Source organism: Delphinapterus leucas, chromosome 8 (assembly GCF_059928025.1).
Source record: "Delphinapterus leucas isolate spDelLeu-1000000601 "Yukka" chromosome 8, BTC_Dleu_Yukka2, whole genome shotgun sequence".
In the NCBI taxonomy this organism is placed as follows: Eukaryota; Metazoa; Chordata; class Mammalia; order Artiodactyla; family Monodontidae; genus Delphinapterus; species Delphinapterus leucas.
Window position 1 is genome coordinate 2,504,640 of NC_143136.1, and position 25,684 is coordinate 2,530,323.

A 25,684-nucleotide genomic window follows, 5' to 3' on the forward strand; every position below is an offset into this window, starting at 1 on the left:
CTGAATAATATTCCACCATATGGATAAACTACATTTTGTTGGTCCGTTCAACCCTCAGTGAATGTTTAGGTTGCTGCCAAATTGTAAATGATGCTGCTATGAACGTGGTGTCCAAATATCTCTTGAAAGACCCCCCTTTCAACTCTTTTGGGTGTTTACCCAGAAGAGGAGTTGCTAGATCACCTGGTAATCCTATCTCTAAGTTGTTGAAGAACCTCTGTACTGATTTCCACGGCAGCGACACCCTTTTACCTTCCCACCAATGGTGCACAAGGGCTCCAGTTTCTCTCCCTCCTTGCCGACACTCGCTGCCGTCCTAGTGGGTGTGAGGTGGTACCTTGCTGCGGATTTGATTTGCATTTATCTCATGATGAGTGACGTTGAGCATCTTCTCCTGTACTTGTTGGCCATTTGTATATCATCTTTGGAAGAACGTCTACTCAGGTATTTTCCCCATTTTTAAATCGATCTTTATCGTCATTGTTGTCAAGTTCAGAAGTGCTTCATATACTCTGGACGTTAACCCTCTCAGATACACAATTTGCACATATTTTCTCCCATCCGTAGCTGCCTTTTCACTCTGTTCATTGTGTCCTTTCACGCACAGAAGAGTTTTAAGTGGACGGAGTCCCGTTTGTCTATTTTTGCTTGCATTTGCCTGTCTCCTGAAAGTTTTACTGAGAAAGCCCAGATTGTTCTTTTTGGACGGATAAAATTCCATCTCCATGGGGTAAACAAGCTGCAGCAGCGGCAGCCAGTGCCAGCACTTCTTGTGAAGTCCCTCGCGCCCTTGACTGATTTCCCTCCTGTGCCCTCGCGTCCACGGTGCCCCCTCCTCAAGTGAGCCACACACGCGGTGCTTCCTCTCCGTGGAGTCCTCCCTGGGCTCTGCCTCTGCACAAAACACCTTCACTTTCAGGCACCTGCATCCCCCATGCCCACTCGACATGATCTGATTGCCCACGGACACCACGGTCCACCCGTGCCGACCACACAGTGTCCCCCCGTCACCGGTGTCAGCGCGGGCAGGACCCACAGTGCAGGGCGTATGGCTGCAGCCGTGCAGAGCCGTTGCGTTTGCTCCTTCTTCATCCCCTGCCTCTCCACACCCCCACCCCATCATCGGACTGTCTTGGGGACTTGGTGGGTACAAGCCCCGGCACTCAGGGCTCCCCCAGTACTCTCCAAGCCATCAGACTACGTCCTGTCTATGCTGAGCCCGGCTAGCCACGTCTGCGGGGGGGTGGGGGGGGCGGGGACAGAGGAGAGCATGGGGGTCCTGGTCCCAGAGAATCACCCAGCTCAGAACACAGCGTATCTCACAGACAGAGCCACGGCCAGAGCCGCTTTGCTGCCCACCCCACCCCCCAGCATCTTCTGTCTTGTGAGGACCAGCAGCTGTGGTCCAGCCACTGATGGCGTGATGGAGTGACGTTGAGGAGAGGAGACCCCAGTCCGGGCTGATCCTGCGCACAAGTTCTGCGTGACGTCCCCTTGCTGAGACACCTCTGAACCAACACCACCGGGCTCGGGTTTTGCCCAGCGTGTACCAGCTCCAGGCAGGTGGCAGTTTGGGGGCTTGGAGCCCACCTGCTCTAGACCCCACCCCAGAGAAGGCCCCTGGGGCCTCAGCAGATGACGCCCAAGGGCCCGGGAGGCCTCCGGGAGCCTCGGGCTGGTGCAGCCAGAGGAGTCCCAGTGACTCGGGCTTACATCTGAGGGACTCATGTCTGGTCTATGTTGGTCTGTGTTTGTCAGGAGAGGTGGTCCAGGAGTGCCAGCCGCCTCCCTGGGCTTCCGTTAACTCCATTCCTTCTTTCAACCATCCTTTCACTCCCTGTGAAGAGCCTCACTTGGCTGCGGGGGAGGCTGCCTGGTGCCTCAGTCCTGCCGGGCGCCATGTCTGGCTCTTCCTCTCTCCGGCCTCCACCTGACACATCCCTACCCTTTGGTTCCAGGCGCCCTCCTGCCCGCATCATCCAGGCCTTTGGGGATGCACCCAGAGACCTCTGGGAGGGATGCTCTGCCCCCGGCCTCCCAGCCCGCTCATCAGCTTCTTTCTGGTGAGGATGCTATTGCATTTCTGTCCTGGGTTCGAGGCATTTCCCAGGGGTGATGTAAAGCCCACAGCTGGCGGCCAGCCTGTCCAGCCAGCCCTCAGTCTCTGGATGCTGTCTGCTGGCAACTAGCCCAGAGCAGGCAGGCCGGGCATTCCGCAGCCCTGCAGTAGATGCTTTCTTCTGTTTTCTCGAAGGTACTCAGCCTCGACTCTCTCCCATCACAGCCCACCCCACGCCAGGACCCTGGCTGGGATTCTCCTTATTGCACCCCTACCCTCAAAGCCACTGCATAAAGCCTTGTGAGAAATGATTATTTTACTGAGTGTGTGTGTGTTTGTGTGTGCTGAGGGCAAAGGAGATAGCACTTAGTGTACAGCACTTCAATCCTCAAATCACAAATCACAATCCCGCCCCCCCAAATCACAATCCCGCCCCCCCCAGATCCAGATGTATCTCTTCCCGCTATTCTCCCCTCTGCTAGGATGCACTGAAGAAGTTTCTCTCCCTCTCTCTCTCTCTCCCCCCACTTCCCTCTTCACCCCCTCCTTTTGCAGACAGAAGTTCAGGAGCTGTGTTCCTTCCAATGTCACAGCCCCCCCTTCCGGCAAACTGCCACAGGCTTCTAGGATGGAGAACGCTTACAGGGAGAGGCCGACTCTCTGTTCTCAGCAAACTCAAGGCCCCCCAGCTTCCAGGAGCATTCCCCTCAGAAGGCAGCGAGGGAACTATAAATCACAAATACTTTTTCCTGTCACAAGACAAAATGTGCTTTTGTATCACAGATACAGCATAATTTCTTTGTGTACTTGGTAGGGAAACAGAGGGTCCTCCTGCAATCCCCTCCCCTGCATTTTTGCATCATACAAACACACGCTGTGTACAAACCACATGCCCGGCCTCGGGCTGGGCCAGGCTGGTGGAAGTATAAGCAAGACGTGGTCTTGGAGGCACTCGAGAGATACTGGGCAGTCAGACGTGCCTGGAGAGAGTTACAGCAACAGGGCCACTGTGAGGGGAGCATGGCGGGGGTCACAACAAATGCCACAGTCCCCCCAGAGAAGGGGACATGGGACGGGGGTACCAGAGGGGCGGAGGCGGGGGCACGCTAGCACAGAGCATGAGGAGATGGGTGTTTTCAGGACACAACACTAGGATTTGCTCATTCACTCCACCTGTTCCAATGGAACACCTGTTCCAGGTAGCTCCCCTGCAGGTGCAGAGCACCGTGTGAAAGGGACAGACCTGCCCCCCTGGTGGAGCTGATCGGGGAGGATGCCCGGGGTTAAAAGTGCGCAGAAGCCGCAGCCACGAGGGAACCTGGAGCAGTGCTGAGGGCAGGGGGTGGGGTAGCGGGATGGCCAAAGAATCGACGTTCGACGGGGCCCAGGGGAGGCGGCACTTCGTACGCCATGTTACGGATATTTCTCCATCAACCATGGAGGTGATTAGATGAGATCAGTGACTTGCAGACATGCCCTGGCTGACTAGGTGACGGATGTCCTGAACGACAGGATAACACTACACACCTACCAGGAGGGCCACAACCCAGCATGCTGACATCACCAAAGGCTGGTGAGGTTGTGGAGCAACAGGACCTCCTGGTCAGCGCGGGGGTGGGGGTGGGGGCTGCAGGACGGTGCAGCCACTTGGGAAGAGAGTTTTATGCTTTCTTACAAAACTAAACCTATTCTTTCACCCTGTGATCCAGCAAACGCACTCCTTGGTATTTACCCAAAGGAGCTGAAAACTTACGTCCACACAAAAACCCACACGTGGAGGTTTTTACAAGTTTTATTCACAATTGCCAAAAACTTGGAAGTAACCAAGATGTCCTTCAGTAGGTGAATGGATAAGTAAACCGTGGCACATCAGACAATGGAACGTTATTCAACACTAGAAAGAAATGAGCTATCAAGCCCTGAAAAGACATGGGGGAACCTTAAATACACGTCAGCAAGACAGAGAAGCCCATCTGAAAAAGCTCCATACTGTATGATTCCAACTGTATGGCATTCTGGAAGAGATAAAGCTATGGAGACGGTAAAAAGATCAGGGGCTGCCAGGGGTTGGGGGGATGGAGGGATGAAAAGGCAGAGCACAGAGGATTTTTAGGGCAGTGAAACTATTCTGTATGACCCTACAATGGTGGATACACATCATTATACATTTGTCCAAACCCACAGGATGTACCACACCAAGAGTGAACGCGGATACAGACTCTGGGGGATGATGACGTGTCCATGCAGTTTCATCAATTGTGACAAATGCTCCACTCTGGTGGAGAGGCTGCGTGTGGGGGTGGCGGACGGTATATGGGAAATCTCTGTACTTCCCCCTCAATTTTGCTGCGAAAATTAAACTGCTCTTAAAAAGTAGTTGAATAAAAAAGATAAATTAAATAAACAAAATTTTTTTTTTGTTTATTGTTTATTGTCCTAAGATGGGCCCAGAAGAAGGGCCCCAACCGTCCCCTGCTGGGCAGGGCACTGAGTGACAGGAAATGTTCCCTTATTGGGAAGCACATCTGATCCATGCTGGCATTGTGTAGACAGTGGGGAGTCTTCCCTACTGACAGAGAGCATTACATCTGCTTGTTTATTTACACCACACATTTAAACAGGTAGCAGGGATTCTCTGGGTTAGAAGGAAGATGTTTCTAATACCACAGCAAACAAAACAAGCTCCGGTGACAAGTCTATAGGTTCACCTCGTCCCCGGGCTCTGTAAGTTCAGAGGCTTCACCCCTGCCTAGTGGGTTGATGCCCAGGAGGGTAACCTCGGTTGGGGAGGGTTTAATCCATTTCTGGACCTGGGGCTCCTGTGTTCAGGCTGAATCATGACCAGCCTGCCTTGCTGAATCCTGACAGCACGGAAACAGAAACGCACAGGTGTGGCGACCTGTGGGGGGTGGCCGGAAGCAGAATCAGCCTCCCCCCACCCCCATCCCCACCCTCCTGGCAGAGAGCTGCATGGGCTCCCGCAGGCAGTGGGCAGGGGCGCAGGAAATGCCACCGGTGCACAGCCAGCATCCAGGCCCAACCCTTGCTCTCTCCCCAGGGAACGGCACGTGGGGGTCCCCATCTTGTCTGAAATAGAGATCCCCAGTGTGACCACCCATCCCAGGAACAGGAGGGGGCGCCTCACGTTTCAGACCAGCTGCTGAAGGTACAGACCACCTGCGTGCACTTCCTGGCTCCGCCCACTGCAGCTAGAAGGTCTCAGCTGAGGCCCCTCAGTTTCCCCATCTGGGCATTGGGAGTAAGGGCACACACCTCACTGGGCCATTTTCAGGATTAAAGTAACTCTACGTGCCAAGTGCTGGGACCCCTAAATGCTCCACATCACAGCCTCAGCGAGCACCCTCACTGGTCTTCCTTTGCTCCCTGAGCTTCTCTGGGGCAGCATGGCTCCTCCCTTTGTACCAGTCTGCGGGGAGAGAGGAGGCCCCTCACATCACCACGAGGCCAGGCCTGCGGTGGGAGGCATCCCTCCGAGCCACCCCCAAACCTTGGTGCCACCCAGCTGCACCTGGCGGGCTTCACAAACCCCCTTCCTTGGCACCCGGGAGCTCAGAGAAGGGGGCTGCTTGAGGGGAGGTGCCCAACGGGCACTTCAGAAGGGGCCGAGCGCAGGGCGTGGAACAGGGTCCCTCCTATGCCCGTGCAGGCTGGGCAGGGTGCACCAAGGGGCGGGTGGTCCCCAGGCAGGGGGGACCCTGGCTCCTTGTCTCTGCAAAGCAGCCAAGGCCTGCACCCGCCTCCCCCAGACCCGTCTCGGCCCGGCTGTGCCCCACGGCACCAGCTTCCCTGTCCTGGTCCCACCTGGTCTAGGCCCCGGCCCGCGTTCCGACCTCCTGCACCCCTGTTCCCCCGGCCCAGGCTGACCGTCGGGGGCAGGGCGCCGCCTCCTGCCCTGTGCTCCTGGCGCCCCACTCGGCCTTCCTGCTCTGTTTATTTGCGCAGCTAGAAGACAAAAAGCCATCGCTCTGACTCACTCATGCTCCCCCGTCGGCTCTGATTCATGCAGGAGGCCCACAGCGGGGACTAACCCGGCCGTTAACCTCCTGGTTTCTTTATGTCTCTACAGCAAAGGCAACTGTGGTTTCGGATTGAGAATTCAAGCACAGCTCACTGCATCCGTGTGCTCACGGGTGTACTGCAGAGGACAGACAGCCTGGAGGAAAGTGCCTACCCAGGGCTTTCCCTCCTGGAGACCTCAGGGCCACTTCACCCGGCGGTGATGGAAACTTACAAACATTTCAGTCATCTTTCTGAAAAGGATTTGGCCATCTGGCAAGGGTGGTCCCAGCATGTGCCAGAAGCCTGCATCCGACGCAGCCCAGGGTGTGAAAGAAGACAGCCTCAGAGCAAATTAGATTATGGTTCAAAACTGGAAAGGAAACGTAAGACTCAGAGCTGGGGGCTCAGCCCAGGGACACTAGGTTGGGAGGTGCAGGTGTGATTCAGATAGTAGGTGAGGCTGCAAACCACCGGGGTCCAGGCTCCTAGAGAACCTGACTTGTCAGGATGGGAGGGGGCGTAAACCCACCGGCACCGCCAGCTTCTGCTTCAGTCCTGAACGTGTGCCGTTCATCCCCGAAGGCCAGGAGCGGGGGGTGACTGATTTGAACCTTGGATTCCAGTGACTGGTGAGCACAAGCACCTCCAGAAGGTAAGGAGGCTTCTCTCTTGGGGTTCCTCTCAGTCTGGATTCGGGGACAGTCAGTTCACTGTATTTTCTCCACTTGCTTCCACAAATCTGAAGTGGTTTATGATTAAGAGCAAATACAGAGAAGAAAAGAAAGACAAATGAGGATGCTGAAACCAAACCGAGGGCGGGGTGACCACAGGGGAAGAGGATGAGCTAATTTCTGTAATTAAGCGCTTATGCCGATCTGCCCGGGAGATAAGGGCAGAAAGCAGAAAGGTACATGGTCCCCCCCTGCCCCGCCCCCACCAGAAGAAGCCGGCCTGGGGTCCCGGTAGGGAGCCCAGCTGGGCCAAGTTGATGGGTTCTGGAAGAAGACATCAAATGATCCCAGCATTAGAGGCCCTCTGAGAAAACGGTGGACAGGGGACAGGGTAGTGACGGTGGATTACAGAAGATAACAAAAAATATATATTTCACATGTTACTTCAGTAGGAACCAAAGTTGTGACATGGAGTGAAAGTTCCAGTGAGGGCGGATCTGCAGGAGGGCAGAAGGCTGTCTTGCAGGAGCCCTGCTTTACCAGCGTGGGCCTGCGGGTAGGAGGGTTAACCAGAGTCCAGAGGAAGGGATGCGTGGTAAGAGCCTACCACCCTCCCTCTCAAACGTCCTGGTTGGTTTTCTCAAATTGCATAAGTGATACATGGCATTTGCGGAAAATTTGGAAAATAAAGAAAAGCAATAAAAATAAGAAGGAAAGGAAGATTTTCCACTAACATTCTGGTCTAGAGACACGTGTCCTTACCTTTCTCTCTCTCTGGACGAACATACCCATGCAAGCACACTGTGAATTTTCAACCTGGGATCATATGTTCTGTTCCATTGTATAACCGTTTCCCTCACGTTATTAAATATTTGCTTACGATACCAAATCTGCTGACGGTATAGTGTTCCAGAATATGGCTAAACCGCACAGCTTATTCAAGCAATTCATTCAGGACATTTTAAACATTTCCCTCGTATTAACAAAGCTGATATGAATGTGTCTGCTGCTAGGCAGAGCCACCGTGATTCACTCAAAGATAACTCCTAGAAGTGCATTTGCTCCATCCAAGCTTATTTCCAATTTTTTTTTTCAATCTTTTTTTTACCTACTGTCAAAACCTCTTTAGAAAGATTTTACAATGTATCTTCTCCCTGGCAGGGACAAGAGGACCTGGTTCCTCACCGTTTCCTCAATAATGGGAATTATCATTATCTCTATGTATTTTCCACTTTAGTAAAAAAATAGTATCCTCCTGTTTTATTTTGAATTTCTTGGCTACTGTTGAAGTTCAACACTTTTATATGTGTATGACCAACTGAATTTCTTCTTTTGTAAGTTCATATATTTTGCCCTTATTTTCTACTGGATGATCGTCTTTTCTCTTATGGATTTTTAAGGGCTCTTTGTCTCATAAGAATATTGATCTATTATAAAACACAGCGTAAACATGTCCTTCCCAGTTCATGTGAAAATTCTGGATATCCTAGTTTTTTGGTATTGGGAAGTTTCATTTTTTAACTGAGTTGCAGTTATTCCTTTTGTTCGTGACTTGTGTCTGCTGTTCCTCAGGTGACCAGCCGCAGGGGCCAGGGCAGTGAAGGCTCCACATCAGCACCGTCATTTCCGTCCCCTCCGTGTCCACTGTCAGGCTCTGCGGCGCCCCTGCTGCGCCCCAGCCGGTGGGCTGGGGGTGGACACACGTGTCAGTGATCCCCGCCGGACAGAGCCATGGACCTTGACGGGACAAAACGACATTCATTTTGTCCGCCAGGATTCACCAGGAGGCCTGATTTTCTATTAGCTTTGACAGCCGATGTTTTCATGGAGAGGTTGGGTGGGTGGACATTGTGACACCCGACTGGCTGCAGGGACAGTGAGAAGGACGGGGTAGGTGGGAGGGGGCACCCTGTGTGTGTGCACCCAAGGGTGCCGACTTAGTTCCCGTCACCCGGACGGTTATATGAAAACCAGCTGCAGGAAGGATGGAGCCCACCCGCCCAACATGACACTGCCCTACCCCGGGTGCTGGCCCAGTGTCCACAGTGTGTGGCACCCAGGGGGATATGGTGAGCCCCCGGTTCAGTTACTCAGAGCAGAGGTGGCCGGAGAGTGGAGCAGTGTCCCCAGGTACAGCAGCGCTGGGCTGCACTCGTGAATCAAAGAGCATCCCCTCTGCACCTGGGCTCCGTCCTCACAGCTGCAGGAGGAAGCACGTGGCGTTGATGCATCGGGGCCCCGGGACAAGATGCGTTTGGCTTGAGGGGGTGACCCGGGTTCTTGTCAGGCGGCGACACAACTTAACTAGGGGGCCGGCAGGCAACCTGAGTCCTGTCCTCCTGCCTCAATCTGAGTTCTCTCTCTCAGCAGCTTGAGGGAAACTGTCTGCCTCTCTTCTTCCCCCCCTGGTGGTTTTCTTTTGGAGGGAGGGGTGCACAGAGGACCAGGAAGGGGGGAACTGCAGCAGCAAATTTGCTTTCAGCCACTCACCCCTCCTGGTGAGATCCTTTCGGACCTGCTTCATGTTCTCCTGAGCCCTCCAGTCTGATTCTCAAAGCACAGTCCATGAGCCCAACACTCTCTCTGGGGTTTCTGCAAGTGTCTCAAAGTGCTGACTGCATGACACCATGAAGGTGGTGGTGTTTTTAGAAGCGGAACTGAATCACGGCGGAGGAAGCACTCTCCCACCCGTCTCCCTTGGTGGGTCTCTGGGGCACAGTGGCTCAGGAAGCAGGTGAGGAGTTAACTCAGCAGTGGGGGAAGGAGAGAAAAAAGATCAAAGGAGAAAAAACCACCCAACTGGCCCTGAATGATGGCATGCCACCCCTTTTCCCATGTCCCTCTCTCTGGGGGCAGGCCCCACCATGCTGGTCACATGTCCACTCTGCACTGGGCTAGGGTCCCAGCCCTTAGAAGGTGGCACTGGAGAAAGAGAGGGATTTACCCAAAAGAGCAGCGCAGGGCCACAGGACGCCGTTCTCAGGAATCACCAGCTCGGGGTGGCCACAGCATCCCCTTTGAGGGTCTCTGAGCCTGCGAACCAGACTGAGATCGGCTCACTTGTGGGCAGGCCCTGGGCTTTAGGGAGCCCATTGCTGGACGCGATGGGTCCAAATGCTCCTGGGCCACCCCTGCAGCAGGTATGAAGATGCTCCCCGTTCTTGTCTGTTGGGTCGATGGCTGGCAGTGCAGAACCTTGGGGCCACTCCCGCCCCTGCGTCCCTCCCCCCCGTAACCCCAGTCCACCGTGGAGAGGCTGCCAGAGACACAATCAACAGGCCGCCAAGTGTGTTATCAGAATTGTCTGAGGGACTTTTTTTATGAACACATTAGGAAAGAGATTTCAAAAGGAAAACGCTTTTAGGCAACACAACTTGACTAGATGAGAAGCATCTGACAAGCGCTGAATCAAGTGGATAAGCTGGATTACGTCTCTGGAAAGTGGAGAAAAGGTAAAGGTCTAGCACACCTCCACCCCCAAGTCCCATCAAGTCGCCAGAGAGGGCCACAGTCTGACTCAGGACTTTTTTTCTTTTTTTTTTTTTTTTTTGCTGGTAAAATACACAATTCATCATTTTAACCATTTTAAAGTATACAATTCAGGAGAATTTTACACTGTTGTGCAAACATCATCGCTATCTAGTTCCAGACCTTTTTCATCACCCCACACAGAAATCCCACACCCATTAAGCAATTCTGTCCCGTTCTCCCTCCCCGCCAGTCCCTGGCAACCACGAATCTACTTTCGCCTGTTCCGGATATTTCATGTCAATGGAATCGACGCTATTTGGTGTTTTGTGTCTGACTTCTTTAACTCAGCGTAATGTTTTCAAGATTCACCCATGCTGTAGCATGAGCCAGGACATCACGCCCTCTGGCTGAGTAGTTCTCCACTGTATGGAGAGACCGCACTGTACTGACCCCTTCCTCAGCTGACGGACACCTGTATTGTTTTCACCTTTGGCTATTGTACACAGCACTGCTATGAACATGAGTGTGCCCTTCTGTATGAACACCTGCTTTCAATTCTTTGATGTGTACATACCCAGGAGGGAATGGCTGGGTCCTACTGGCTCTTGGAATTTTGATAACCGCAGGACTGTGAGAAACTTACCCCATCATTTTGCAAGGCAGGAAAACTGAGTCCCAGCGAAGCTATGACACACCTCAGCCCAAAAATGCAGGGCTGAGAGCAGGAAATTGAGGTCCACTGCATGTTCAAATTCAGGAAAAGTCCTGTTTGGATTCTCAATCCCCTGGACCCAAGACAATGGGTTTTTCCCAACAGACTCACTTGGGGACCTAGCCCGCCCCTACAAGAGCAACTGCCTTTGCTTTCTGTCTAATTAAAATTTCCCCCAATAGAAAAATACCATGTCAGAGAAATTCACTAAGGGAAAGAATTGCATATGATTTGTTCTGGAAACGGTGATTTCACTGAAGAGCAAAATCCATTGGGGAGAGGCTCGTTGACCACATGTAGTCGTGAACATTTAAAACCTCCAGAATTCACATTGTGAAGAGTCACGCAGGAGAGAGCACGGTGGGTGCCAGGAGCCAGAAACACACCAGCTTTGCTCTTTGTGTCCTCACTTCCCCTTTGCCTCTTTCTGGTTAGCAAAAGTGAAATTATGTAATTAACATTGAATGATACTCGCTGTAACTTTCAAAAAATACACAACACAAGCTGACTGTCCAAGAGCTTGCTTCATAAAATCTGCACATTGACACGCTTCTGAGGAACGAGCCAGGAGGATGAACTCTGTCATCCGTGCAAATAACGCTTTATTACCATTCAGAGAACTCGGTGGCTCCAGCAGAAGGATGCTTCACAAGATGGCCAGCATGGTGAGTTGGCTTCTCTCAGCAAAGCCAGGCGCATTCTGTTTCCCCTGTGAACCTCAGTGGTGGGCGGGTGTCATCTCCTGGAAGTCTGCTGTCTTTGGACGAGCGAAAGCTTCAAAGTGAAATTTGACAGTGGGGTTATCTACAGGAGGAGGAAACCAGTGCTGAGTTCCCACGTCTTCTCGTTAACCCTGGCAAAGGCTGAGCCACGCTGGCTGACGCTCAGCCGTTCGTCTGCGTGACCTGAGGGCAGATCAGCAGCAGCTCCGAGGCCGGTCCGGCCCAGCTGAGCACCCGCCTCCTGGGCTCCCCTCGCCTATGCAGGGTGCTCGCCTCAGCCACCGAGCTCTCAGGGACCTCTGCTTTCTCTGGTACCTGGGGCACCCGCTGCCTCTGGCAGGGTCCTGCAAGTCGGGTGCCACCTCTGGGACGTCTGGGATGGCCCTCTCGGGGTGACGCTGATGCCCCGGGGCAGGTGGCAGGTGAAGGCTCTCAGGTCCTTGTTAGGTCATGCGGCCCCGTGGCCTCCCGCCTGGGGCATCATCACAGCAGCGTTGAGGCAGCCCTACTGGATTTTACAAAGTGTCCCTTTTCTGGGAAGGCCGGGAGGGTGTTTGTTCTGATAAACCACTGTCTTCTAGGTTTCTCAGGGATCCCTGGGGAGATGCGATGGGTCTCCAGGGACCAGCAGAGGGAGGTCCGCGCCCGCACACACACCTGATCCTTCCGTTTCCTTATTCAGGGGCCCCGATCCCCTCAATCGCCCTATTCCGTGTGAAATTCTCCACACATCACTTTTCCCGTTCAGATCTTCACTTTCTCTTTTACTTTGCCATTCCTGAAAAAGTTACCTTTGTCATATATAAATCATAAATGATCGATTCACGTTTCCAGAATCGCTGGAGACACGTAAGAAGATTAAATTTACTCAACAGTGAAATTATGTGAAATCGTTCATTTTTGAAATGTAATAAAACAAAAGTGGATGTCGCATAATAGTGATCTTTGAAACGAGCAGATAAATATATCACAGCCCACGCTTTTTGCTTATTGTTTAATTAAAAGAAAATCTCTATCCTCAAAAAATCGTCTAAAAGAGAGTTCCGGAAGCGGCAATAATTTAACATCCGGCAAAATAGCCTTGAGTTAATTCTGCCCTTAAAATACTTGACTGCGTGGACTCTTTCCACAAGAGGGGTGTGCGTGGAGATCCCGTGCAGCCCCACCACGGACACCGTGAACGATCATCCCGGAAGCGCCTGCCGGTGGAGTCACCACATGGTTTCATGCAGTTCTAGGTGGTTGAAGCAGGTCATTTTGCACAAGAAAAATCAACAACACAGGACACACCAGGCTTTCTAGGGTACAGATATCCATTAGGGGCACTTTTGTTCTAGTATCAGTGGAACAGTTTTCTTAGAGGAGAGTCACGATCGCCAGCTAAGGAGAGGGCGTCACCCAGCGCACATTCTGGGGGGCGGGGGGTCTGGCTGCACATCTATTACTGAACTGCACTGAATTTCCAGAACACCCGGGCCTGCTCTACTCAGGGAACCTGAGACGGGGTGTTTATTCCCCACGCCTGTTTGTGCTGCTGGCGCGGCCTGAGGACGGGCTTTTTGTTCATCCTTTATCACTTACTGCGATATGAAAGCTTTCGTGGACTTCAGTTATTAATAATGCTAGATCTCAGCTAAAGGATAAGCGCCAGAGAGGATGCGGGCTTGTAGGGTCCAGGCGGGGGGGCAGCTGAGGAAGAAAGGCTCACCAGACAGAAAAACGCACGAAGGATCCAATCTTCTTTCTTAGGTTCCTGCCGACGCATACAGATATGAAAAAGGACAACAAGGTACCCATGTGTATTCTGAAGACTTTCATTAGTTACGACCCGATGTATACGTAGTAGGCAATTTGGGATGATTTAAACTCAGGAAAATTAATCTTCAGTGACGATGTTATATGAATAGAGACGTGGCGATGCTCTCAACTCGAGAAAGAAAATAAAGCCCTTCCCCCCTCCTTTCCTCTCCAATTTGCAGTAATTTTAGGCATTTCCCAAAGAAATGATAAGCACCTGTGTATTGATCAAGGCAATCTCATTAGGAATGGGATTTTCAATGCACACAGCCTTCCGGAAGTGACACAGTAAGCACAGGTCTTCCCAACCCTGCAGGCTAGCTTTCCCTGTTACTCTTCCCGAGTTAAAAGTCTGAGTTATGGAAGCAGACGACTAGGTAGCAGGCACTTTCGCGCCCACAGGGCCAGAAAGTCAAACAAGGCAAATGGCTTTTGACTTCTGATCCCACTACACTCCCTGCAAACAAATCTACTTAAAGAGCTGAGATTAATGAGAGGAAATAGCAGCTCAATGTTCATTTCTAGAGCTCGTGATTGAAAGAACATGATGCCTGCTTGCATTCTGACTTCCAGAATGTTAAATCAAGGTCGAACACACACAGAAATCCACCACGGCCGCAGAGGCAGAGACTAGAAACTATTGGCTTGTGTTTTCTTTCAGGGAGTTTGTTTATTTTACAAGCTGTTCCTCAAGGAGCCCTCACTTGTCTCTGGAGCAGGCAAAAATCTCTTGAATCTCTAAGAAGAGGGACATACTCAGAGAGAACTGAACAGAAAGGCCAGTGTGGTGTTTCATCTATGCAGCAATAGAGAAACAGCACGAACAACAAAACTTGGGGCATTTGTTCTCCATGGGGAGTCGGACAAAGGATCCCCACACCTCCCCTCCCCAGGCACAAGGCTGAACACCCACCACCGGTTTCCCTTCTGAGTTGCTCTCCCTGACGCTCCGGAGAGGCCCTGGCTGTGACCCCAGCACAAACCTCAGCCCTGGGCTTGGGGCTGGTTGTTTGCTCTCTATCGCAGTGTTAATAAAATTAGGGGTTTTGCCCAAATCTTTCCCATCAGTCACACACCAGATCTGCACGTCCGGAAGAACAAATGTGAACCTTCTATCGCAAACAGCAAGGAAAAGGAATCTAATGGCAGACAACATAATTTACCATTTCTCCCCAAAGATGTAGGTGGCTATTTTTAAGGTCGAATATGAGCTCAAAAGAAAGGAGGAGTATTTTTCAGAATAACTGATTTTGATAACTTAAAGCTCGTTGGGCTCAACCCTGTCCTTCATTCAATTGATGGGGAAATTCTGGTCTAAAGAAAGGAGGGATGTGGCCAATTTTAGAGGCATTGCTCTTAGGATGTGAGAAGTAAAATTACCATTCTACAGGAGACATCACGAGAAGCTGGGTCATCTAAATCTTTCCCTGATCAAATAACAGAGGAAAACGATATTATGGGAAGAAACTGAACAATAACAGCCTCCACAGACACCATGCCTCGCTCTCTCAATCCTGTTCCCTCTTACACATAATCACAGGATCATGTTATTCTAAACAAGAGAGTTGCAGATAAAATAATACAGATTTCAAAGCACGGAAGACATTGTTTTGACTCAAAATGACTCTATTTTCAAGTAACCACGAAACATTTCTCAGGTCGGAATAAAGTTACGTGCTGGCTTTTCCAGTTTCTGATCAAGTCTCCTTTTAGCATGACAACTGTTAGCAATCACTGAAGAAAAATCCCACCATGCCTTAGCTGACATCAGCATGGAAATCGCAGCGTTAATGTCACTGTATCTCACTCCAAAATAAACATTAAATTAAGGCACATTTAATATAACTAAATTGCGGTCAAAGACTTACCCAAACACAAAATACGTTCCTATTAAAGACAAACAAATATTAATTTAAAATAACCATGACTCAGTTTACGATTTGATATCTCTCTATCAGTCTCTCTCTCTCTCTCTCTCTCTGTCTCTCTGTCTCTCTCTCTCCCCATCCCCCAACTGTGTACTAAGACTTCAATCTCTACACTTCTTGGATGAATAATTTTGATAAATCATCGGCTTCAGAACAGTGTGTGTGTGGGGGGAGATATGTAAGTCAATATAGACTTAGTATCTTAAAAGCAAATGTTGTATCAGTTTCAGGTGAATATTTCCTGAAATTCCTCTGAAAAATATATTCCTTATTAGCAAAGGGATAAATGTATTGATTGGTATTTCTCCTCTAGATTTCTGGGATTCTACTCTTTGTTTTAGAATTAAAAGGAACCACTTTTAATTCATTATATATTGCAAATATGAGAAATTCCTAATATTCTGAAAAGTGAAATAATGCAAATGATATCAGGGAAAAACATGGATTTTTGCTCAAAGCACATTTTTTTGGGTTTATTACTCTGAGATAGGCATAATCATTCCTTATATAATTTGCTCATTTGAATATAGAAATTTTTAAAATTCCTGTGGAATATCTTTTCTTTCAAACTTTTTATTTTGAGATAATGGTAGAGTCACAGAAAGTTGTAAGGAACAGTACACAGAGATTCCCTTACACTCTTCACTCGGTTTCCCCCAGTGGTAACACCTCAAAAAACTATAATACAATATCACAACCAGGAAACTCACATTGATACACTCTCCAGACCTTATTCAGATGTCGCCAGTTTTACACGCACCCGTGTGTGTGTGCATGTGTGTGTGTGTAAGTGTTTCATTCTATACAGTTTTATCACATGTGTAGACTCAGGTGACCATGTGAAATATGTTTTTAAGCATTTCCTGCTTTTAGTGTTTCATCTTGGCTTTACCTTTGAATGCATCCATGTCTGTATCTCTTAGATTCTATGTCTTCTTTATGGCTTTGCTTCTTGGCTACACTAACGTATTCATCTCTTCTTTGAATTTTATTGCCTCATCCGTGAATTCTTTGCTAGCAGAAAGCTTTGTATTTGGTTTGCTTTCTGCAGCACATTTATCCCTTCCCAGGACAAGACACAAACATAAACAGACTTTCCAGCATACACTCACAGGGTTTTTAAAGACACCAATGAGAATAGATTAATATAAATACTAAGCTTAAAAACTGTCATAAAAGTTCAGCCTTTAAAACTGGCTTATTAAAATATTTGTTTTTTTTTAAAGCCCAGATTTAAACTACAGTTATGAGTTATAGTGATCTGCTCAGAAAGAGTTTACTTTATGATCTTTTCACCAGGCGAAAGGAATCTGGCATCTGTGCCGTCTATCCAAAATATAGTGAAGCAAGGAGGATGAAAACTCAATTCTTTCAGGTTCAAGACTTGTCTGAAAATAGCATAGCTTTCAGAAAACCTCAGTAAAGTACTACATTTCAAATGACCTCAAACAGCCACTCTCCAAGTCCCAAGCCTCCGGCTCCCACTCTGGCCAGATGGGTAGCAAGACCTGCTTCCTGCAAGATTTAGAGTAACTACAAACATTTAAGGAAACAATACCCACGTAACAGAGGTCAGCCTCTACATCAGATCTTTTCAGTGGGCATTTTATAACAAAACATCATTTATATTTCAAGTAGCTGGGCCATTCATTCTACTTCTTCCCCTGACCAACCAAAAGCTCTCCTAGGATTCTGCATTTCCATTCACCATAGGGGATTCATTTTCTTTCAGGACCAGCTAGCATTCTGAATTTAGCCATTAACGAACACCTCCAAAAAGTCGATTTTCAGGAGAGAGGAAAAGGCTTACACATATCGGATGGTTAGAGGGTCCTACTCTGTTCTCCAAAGTAACTAAAAGTTCTTAGGGAAAAATAAGTAGTATTTTGAGGGTGGGAACCTACTGAAAATCTATGCAGATGGCAGAAGTTAGAGAGATATCGTCTTTAACCACAAAGCAGAGAACATGAAAAATGTCTGATAAGTAATCATCACCTCCCCACACCCTCCCAGCCAGGTGCCCCGCCAACCCTGCACCGAAGACTCAGGCATTTAACGAGAAAACTGAAAACTCCTTTGGAGATGTTCAGATTAGATGAACCCTGCTGACTGTCCAAAGACACCTGATTTATTGTGTATTTGTATTTTTAAATACCAGGCCAAAGGAAAGAGTCAGGATAAACATTAGCACCAGCAGTACTCTGATTCTTCCTGTGTTTCTCTTTACATCAAGGGGCAATTTCGGCGTCTAATGTGGCTGCTGCTCATCTAGACACAGCTTGTCTCATATCGCTCAATAGACGTTAAAATCACATACAATCTATGGAAAGGTCTAGAAATTCCTTACTAATACATACACCTAATGCGTCTTAAAAATGTTGCAAATAAATAACAAATGGCATGGAGCAACATTTTCAGGAAATCAAACCAATTATGACTGTATTTATACTCATACAGACTAGCAGCTTAAAAACAGAAAGAATGCAGAAGCTTGTCGAACATGCCTGATAAGTAAAAACAAGGTGCGCCCAGGATCATCAGTGGGTCAAAGATTTTCCCATTTCCCTTCTCCTCTGTACAGAGTGGGTATCTATCCACCTAAGGAAACTGGTTTATCAGACCTAGTCAGTTATATTCAAGTACAGAAAAATAAAAATAAATGGGCCCCATGGAGATCACTTGCTCTCCAGCTGAATGTGTTTATCTCTTACATGTCAGGGACTTTTTTCCCAAGAAAACTCTTAATGCTTTTCATTTATTCATTATAAGTAATACCTTTTATTTTTATATAATGTGAACTGTGCTCTATGTCTGATTCTCTGTTTTAGGAATGCGATTCTTTTCAAATGAATTTCAAAAGATCCTACGAAATTCCTGCATTAAGGTAATACCTCTTGCTTTTGTTTTCAATAATTTTCTGGAGGGAAGTCTTAATGATAATTCTGTTGACTTTTTTCTTCAACAAAGCTATATATGTGTATGTTTTAAAAAGACGACGTTCCTCATCTGTTTGTTCTTATTTCAGATGTGCTATAAACTATGCATGGTAGAGAGGGTAAATGGAATTAACTAATGGAAGCTCATAATTTAGGCAGCAAAAACCAGAATTAATGTATTATCCCACTGTAGCATTTTAGTACTCGGCCAATCCAAACTTTCTTTCCTAGGGAAATATGTGATTGAGACACTTTCCATCTGCTTTTGACAAAGATAGGAGAAGATCCCCGTAAGTTATTCTCTGCTAAAAATTCTTTTTAAAAAGCCTATAAAATGATTATTGTCTTAGGGGCCTATTTCACCAAAAGAATTTTCAGTGGCACAGAAATAAAAACTAAAAAAATAAAATAAAATCCACCTGTGCTAGATCAGCCTTTCAGAGCCACAGCAAAAACATTTGCAGATATTATAAAACACACAGGAAAGGAATGGATATGCTTGGGAGAATGGGCGGCTGCACGCTCTTGATTAATCTAAATTCCTTCTGTGTGAAGTGGAGACGTGAATAAAAACACTGCACGATGAGCGAGAAACTAAAACATACCAAGTACGAAGGATTTCTAACCCGGCTCTCTCTCCACCAAAAATCCTGCACCCTTCACTCCATCGTCTGAGAGAGGCGTGGTCACAGAGCCTTCTGGAAAGGACAGGACAGCATCTCCGCAGTTAGACATTGCCTAAGGGGCTTCTAAGGTGTCTGGTGAAAAGAGGCCGGTGCAGGACGTCCTGAGCGCTCTACTAGAGGAATCCAGAACTTCCAATGCTCTCGGCAGCCGTGTCCCTTTGCCTTCTCCGGCGCCGGGCCCTGTCGCACCTCCTCCCTTTCCCTGCAAACCTGTTTCCCAGCCTGGACCCCTCGCGCTCTCCTGCAGGGCCGAACGCTCGGTCGCAGCGCGGCTAGAGCCCCCTCCCAGACTCTCGAGGTTCAAGGCTGGGGCCAGAGGCTCCCAGCTCCAAGGTCCACTCCACCTGCCTGCGGGCAGCCGGGGTTCCCAGCGGCGGTGTCCGCGCTCCGGTCTCCGCGCCTCAGCCTCGGCCCTGTCCTCCGCGCTCGGGGCGCGGATGGTCCCCGGCTTTCGGGCTGCACTGGCCCCCGGAGCCGCCAGCAAAGGGCAGCGTCCTCCCGCCTTCCCCAGGCAAACCCAGGCGCCGCCGGTCCGCACCTCTGCGCCCACCGGTCGGGCCAGGGCGCCGACGGCCGGGTCCCCGAGGCGCGGGCCGGGACACCCTGCAAGAGCAGTCGAGGAGAACTGGGTGTCCGCACGACGAGCGCGCTCTGCCATTCCCCGGGAACGGGGCGAAGCCACAGCCTGGCACGGCACGGCACGGCACGGCCCAGGCAGCTTCCCGGGCGGCCTCCGCTCCGAGAGACGCAGTGGGTAAGCTGGTCCTCAGATCTCTGCCCCGGCCGGCTCCGGGCAGTTCTTCTGATGCCCACTCCCCCGACACTCACCCACAGGCCCCCACCTCCACAGAAGCAAGGACGGAAAATACCACTGTCACCAGTCGGCACGTTCGCGACTGACACCCTGCCTGGGAGCTTGCACAAAACCACAGGGGTGCCCCGGCACCTGGAAGCTTCCCGATCGACCCCCGTCTGTCGCTAGGAGGAAAAGCGCACCCCATCCTCGCCGCCGGGGCCCGCCCGCTGAGGAGGGCGCCCGTCGCGCGCGCAGCACCTACCCTGGCGCGCCGGTCCGGACGTGGGTGGCGCGGCGCTAGTGGGAGGCGGACATGGACCACGCGCCCTCCATGCGCCACACGGAGAAAGCGTAGCTGAGGCGCTCGTGGGCCACGTAGCTGCAGCTGGTCATCTTATTGTCCATCTCGTCGCTCTGCAGGACCTGGTAGAGGAAGTCTATGTACCTGGCGGCCAGCTTGAGCGTCTGGATCTTGCTGAGTTTGTCCGAGGGCAGCGTGGGGATGATCTTGCGCAGCGCAGCGAAGGCCTCGTTGAGCGACTGGGTGCGTTGGCGCTCGCGCACGTTGGCCAGGATGCGCTGGCTCTGCAGCTCCTCGAAGGACTGCGCGCTCGGGCTGCCCTTCTTGCCGCGCTTGCCGGGGGTCGGGCTGCCATCTTCGCTCGACTTCTTGCTGTAGCGCCGTTTCCGGCCGAAGCGCTTGGGCTGCCGCTCGAGCTCCTCCTCGCTGGTGCCCAGGCTGTCCACGGGGGACACGGGCGAGCTGGAGCCCTCCTCCATGGCGCCCGCCCGGCGCGCGTGGGGCTGGGGGCGCCGGGCGCCGAGCGCGCGCCGCTGGCCAAGCCCGCGGTCGCCGAGCACACGCTCTCCGAGCTGCTCGAAAGGCTCTGATTTCAAGGCCGGCTTGTGCAAAACCGAGGTCTCCGGGAGAGGAAGTTATTCTAACTTTTTTGGAAACCCTAGCCGGGCTGGGTTGCTAAATAGTTGTCAGGAGCGAGGGCGGCGCGCTGATTGGCCGCCGCGCCCGGGGGCAGGGCAAGTTCTGGGGCCTTCGCTGGCCGCCCCCGCCCCCCGGCGCGGCACTTTCAGTTTTGCCTCCCCCTTAGGCCCCGGCCGCGGCGGGCACCCGCGAGTGCCGGGCCCTCGCGCGCCGCCCGCGCCTCCATCCCGGGCCCTGACCGCTCTCCGGCCGCGCCGCGCCCTGGGCTCAGCCGACCCGGCTTTGTCTGCTCCTTAACTGGAGATCGAAACCCGCCGGGCTGCGGGGTCTCTCCCGCGCCGCGAGGGGTGCGGGTGGCGAGTCCTACCCTGGAGGCGCTCCCAGGAGGTGAGGACGCGGCGGGGAGACCCCCCCCGGGGGCGCCCGGGCCAGTGTGCGCCTTGCTTGCTCCGGGGCGCACAGCGAGTTCGCGCTGTGGCCCGCACGTTCGGCCAGGGGTGGGGGACGTGCGGGGCCAGTAGCCCCGGCGCCCAGACAGCGGGCGTGCGGACACGCGGGTGCCCTTGGAGACGCCGCTCTCCACGCACGCGACGCGGGAATCCGTGGAGACGCGGCCTGCTCTGCCCAGCAGTTGTATGGGGGAGTTTCTCACCCCAACTTGCTGGGGAGCCCCGACCCCGACGGCCTTAGCAGGCCGTCCTTCTAAGTGCGTTAAAACCTCAGCGCCACCGCGAGCCTCCGCGGGAGCGCCCGGCGCCCACCGCACCCACCTGCCTGGCCCCCGCCGGGGGTGCGGGAGCAGGGCGGGGGCGCCCTCTAGGCCGCGGTGCGGGGCCCCAGCCTCGGGGCCCACTATCTCCTTCGCAAATCGGCTGTGGACAGAGGGCGGTCTGGGGAGCCGCGCGGCCTCCCCTGCGCTGGGCGCCCGCGGGGCAGCCCGGGCGGCCGCAGAGCGGGGGCCCGGCCTCGGCGGGCGACACCGGGGACGTCGGCCCCGCGCCATCTGGACGCCGAGCGCGGGCGCGTTTGAAGTGGTTCGGGGGCTCTTTGTTCGCCAGGCCGTTCTGGCTCGGGGCCTGGAGGTGGTTTACGGCCTGGATGCCTTTGAACCTATTCCCAGGTGACCAGGGCTCAATTAGACCCGGGCCTGAGCGGGGCTGTCAGGCGAGCCGCGTGATCAAGGGCGGGCTGGGCCCTTTTACTGCAGTTGAACTCGGGGCCGGCGTGGCTGGGCCTCGGCTGCTCCGCGGGGCCCGGCCGCGCCCACCGCGTTAGGAAACCCGAGGGCGAGCGGCTGCGTGTGCGGCCCGGGCGGCCCAGGGGGACGTTTCCCACCCCCGCAGTTAGCAATGGGAGACAGAGCTGGGGGGGAGAGGCTCTGTGGCTGCGTCAGAGCGCTGTTGGTTTGCAGTTTCTTCCCCACCCGCGGGCTTCACGATCTGAAAACTACAGGATCCTAAGACTACGGGGTCCTGGGGAGTCGCCGCGCCCAGCCTGCCGCGCCTGACCACCTCCTTCTCCAGCTCTGGTATGGCGCTCAGATTACCCAGCGCAGCAAAATAGCTTTCCATGTCTCTTTAAAAGTCTAAAATTAAAACTTAAGGAACAAAAGAGAGAGTGAGAGGGGCGTGGGGAGCGTCCTGGCCTCGCTGGGTCCCAGCCTTCCCGAGGCTTTGCGCGTCTAAAGGGCCTGCGCCGTATGGGAACAGCAACGACTTGCTGCTCTCCAACTCCGTGCGTCACTCAGTTTGCGGAGACCGAGGGTCCAGACCCCCGTTTCCCGCCCAGCTTACATAAGCCCAGAGACGTCCCTCCCCCCTCCCCCTGCCTATGAGCCCAGAGAGCGAGCGTGTAAGGAAGAGAGGAGCCTGCCTTGTAGGGTGCACCACCCCACTCTGTCTGCCCAGCTGCCCACGGGCATGAGAACAATTTCTGGAAGTCCCGTCTAAGAGCCGATCACCTGCCTAAGCCACAGCAATAGGGTGGAGTTGGGCTTACAAGGGGCTAACACCTGATATCCAAGGCACAGATCACCTACAGGTAAGATTCTCCTGTAGGAAAATCCCTTTTAGAAATTTCCCTTTGAAAAATCGCTCAAGAGGGCATAGGACAAGCCCTCGTTATAACAGTTAGACCCTTGCCTCGCGCGGCTAATGTTACCACGACAAGGCTCGAAAGGATGGTTCCTCCAGTGTGTGCAGTTGTACGTGGTGGACGGGTGCTCCACGGTCCTTTCCGTCCTTCTCCTACAGATCCTTCCCGAACTGCAGGAGTTGAAAAGCTACAAATGACCTCTCTCAAACTCTGGCAGCCCTGGTCTGCAAGATGCAGTCCTGGGGTGGAGATGTTCGGCTGCTCCTGGAAGTGCAGTGTCTGCTCACATCTAGAGGCAGGGGGAAAAGCAACCCTTTTCTGGAGTGGAACCCAGCAAGCTGGGAGTGTGGCAGTAGCAGTAGCTCCTTGATTCCAGGCTGGTTCTGGAATCACTGTTTTCCTGGTACAGTGAGGCAGTGGCTCCAAGTCTGCAGTATGGTTTGCAAGCCGGTCCCAAAAGCCCTGTCTAGAGTCTGTTTATCAGCTCCATTGCAATTCTGTCATATTCCCTAATAAGTTGTTTCCTGCATAAACTAGCCAGTGTGGGCCCTGTTCTCTGCAAAAGAACTCTGAGACACCCCGACTGTGGACCGTAGTGTAGAAGATGAACACTAGGGCTCTTCCCAGGGTGCCTTGTTTTCTTGACATCTCTCACTTGTAATGTGGGAATAACATGGGCCTTTGCCGCACATTTATTAATGCCTTTAAGATCAAATCAGCAACAAACTCATCCTATGATTTTTTTTTTCACATGGAATGTATACCTAATTTCAGTTTAAAAACAACACCAGAGGGCTTCCCTGGCGGCACAGTGGTTAAGAATCCTCCTGCCAATGCAGGGGACACAGGTTCGAGCCCTGGGCTGGGAAGATCCCACATGCCGTGGAGCAACTAAGCCCATGTGCCACAACTACTGAGTCTGTGCTCTAGAGCCTGTGAGCCACAACTACTGAAGCCTGCGCACCTCTAGAGCCCGTGCTCCGCAGCAAGAGAAGCCACCGCAACAAGAAGCCCACGCACCACAACAAAGAGTAGCCCCTGCTCGCCGCAACCAGAGAAAGCCTGCGCACAGCAACGAAGACCCAGCACAGCCAAAAATAAATAAATAAATTTTTAAAAATAAGAATGAAAAATAAATAAAAACAACACCAGAAAGATCAACCATGGCCTAAAAAGAATGGGAGAGAGAGAACAAGGTGTAGGGGTCTGGGACAGAAGCCAGGCTCCTCTGCATAAACCTTGTTATGTAGATTTGACTTTGAAACCATATAAATGTTTCACATAATTATTTAAAAATTAAACCAAAATGAGAAAAAAATAGAAAACCCTAAAAAGTCAAAAACAAAATCAGACAGATGTACCTAATTTTGTATCATCTTGGTGGCTTAACCATGCAGACAGAAATAATTTAAGATCACTTTAAACGCTGTGATTTGACTCTATCCATCCCTAGAGGGATAGACTAAAGGAGAGAGAAAAGAACCGCATAAAGGCTTAATCTGTTTTCGGTATTCATATTTCTAGTAACAGTATTGCTGCTGTCATTCTGAAACTGTGAGCTAAAGAAAGTTATTATGTTTACATCTTTGGGAAACGAGATTTCCACCCTAAAAGAAAAGAGATACAAATATAAAATGAGAGAAGTTAGGTAAGGGCATGGCTTTCTAAATTTGTTGGAAATATCAGTATGAGCTCATAATGTATTTCCTCTTAAACAATGTATTTCTTGACCCTGACCGTCGGAAAAGCACAGACGCCTTGAGTGACCCAGGGGCAGTGAGCACCCCTGGTGTCCATATGGTGGCCTCTCCTTGAAGAAATGGCTGACTTAAGGTCTGGGGCAAGACGTGTACAAGATAAACGCGGTGCATCTTTTTACACCAGAGAGCAAGGAAGCTTTCAGGGACTCCTGGTCCTGCTGGGATCGTGTTACTGCCCGGGAGCTTCCCACCACGGTGGATTGGGAGAGGCTGCCATCCACTGTGGTTCTAGGAGTAGCTGGATTTAACTTAGCCTGACTTGAATTCATGACTCAGGAAGGCTTGTTTTCTCTCCCCGGCCCCCCACCCCTTTCAGATAGTTCCTTTAAGTTCTCACCGTCCTGTCGTGTTTGTTTTTAATCTTAAAATCTGTCACATCTTCTGCCCTCTCCTTCCCTCCCCCACGGCTCTTCAAACTTTGCACTTTCCAGTGGAGCCCAGCAGATCCTGTTGACTCTGATGGGTGGAGAGATAAGAGGACTTATGGTTACACTCTGATAAAAACACGCATTTTATTGTACACTGGAGGGAGGAATTGATGGAAGACAGAAGAGTATTAGTGCAGGCTGTTTCATTATCACTGACTGTGCGGTTCATGCCACGCTAAGAAGTGGGGTAGGAGCCAGGCAGCAGAGACGTCGCAATGCAGCACGTTGAGGGGTGTAGTGGAGTGTGCTGGACCCGGGCTGAGGTCTGGGGTGCTGGGGAAGACATCAGCAAAGGGGGAGCAAGTCTACCAGGAGAGATGAGAATGTGTCAAGATCCACGGGGTGAAAGAGTCATGGGTGTCCCCACAATGGGTGGTCCCTGCACCTGGGAGCTCAGGGGATCCGTGGCCAGCACTCTCTTGGTTACTGATGATACAAACACAATCTGACATGCTTAACAGAAAAGGAATTTCTTCACTACTTCGGAAGCTCAGGCTCTGGCTGGCTTCAGGCTTAGCTGGATCCAGGAGTTTCAGTGATGTTGTGTCTCTCTTTTCCCTGTTCACCCTGCAGCTCTGCTTCCCTCTGTGTGTGAGCCTCACTCTGTCTTAGTACAAGGGCCCCCCCCCTTGTGCCTGAGGATGACAGGCGTGACACTTCAGTG

At 51.5% G+C, this 25,684-nt stretch overlaps 1 protein-coding gene across 1 annotated transcript in view; it reads right to left on the bottom strand.

The window, feature by feature from the left end:
- TWIST2 (twist family bHLH transcription factor 2) overlaps positions 1-20,758 on the bottom strand; it is a 49,709-nt gene extending 28,951 nt beyond the window's left edge. The window contains exon 1 of the mRNA XM_022568133.2: positions 20,061-20,758. Within this exon, the coding sequence (XP_022423841.1) occupies positions 20,096-20,578 (483 nt within the window). The 5' untranslated portion in view covers positions 20,579-20,758 and the 3' untranslated portion in view covers positions 20,061-20,095. The remainder of the gene's footprint in view (positions 1-20,060) is intronic.
- Positions 20,759-25,684: the final 4,926 nt, after the last annotated feature.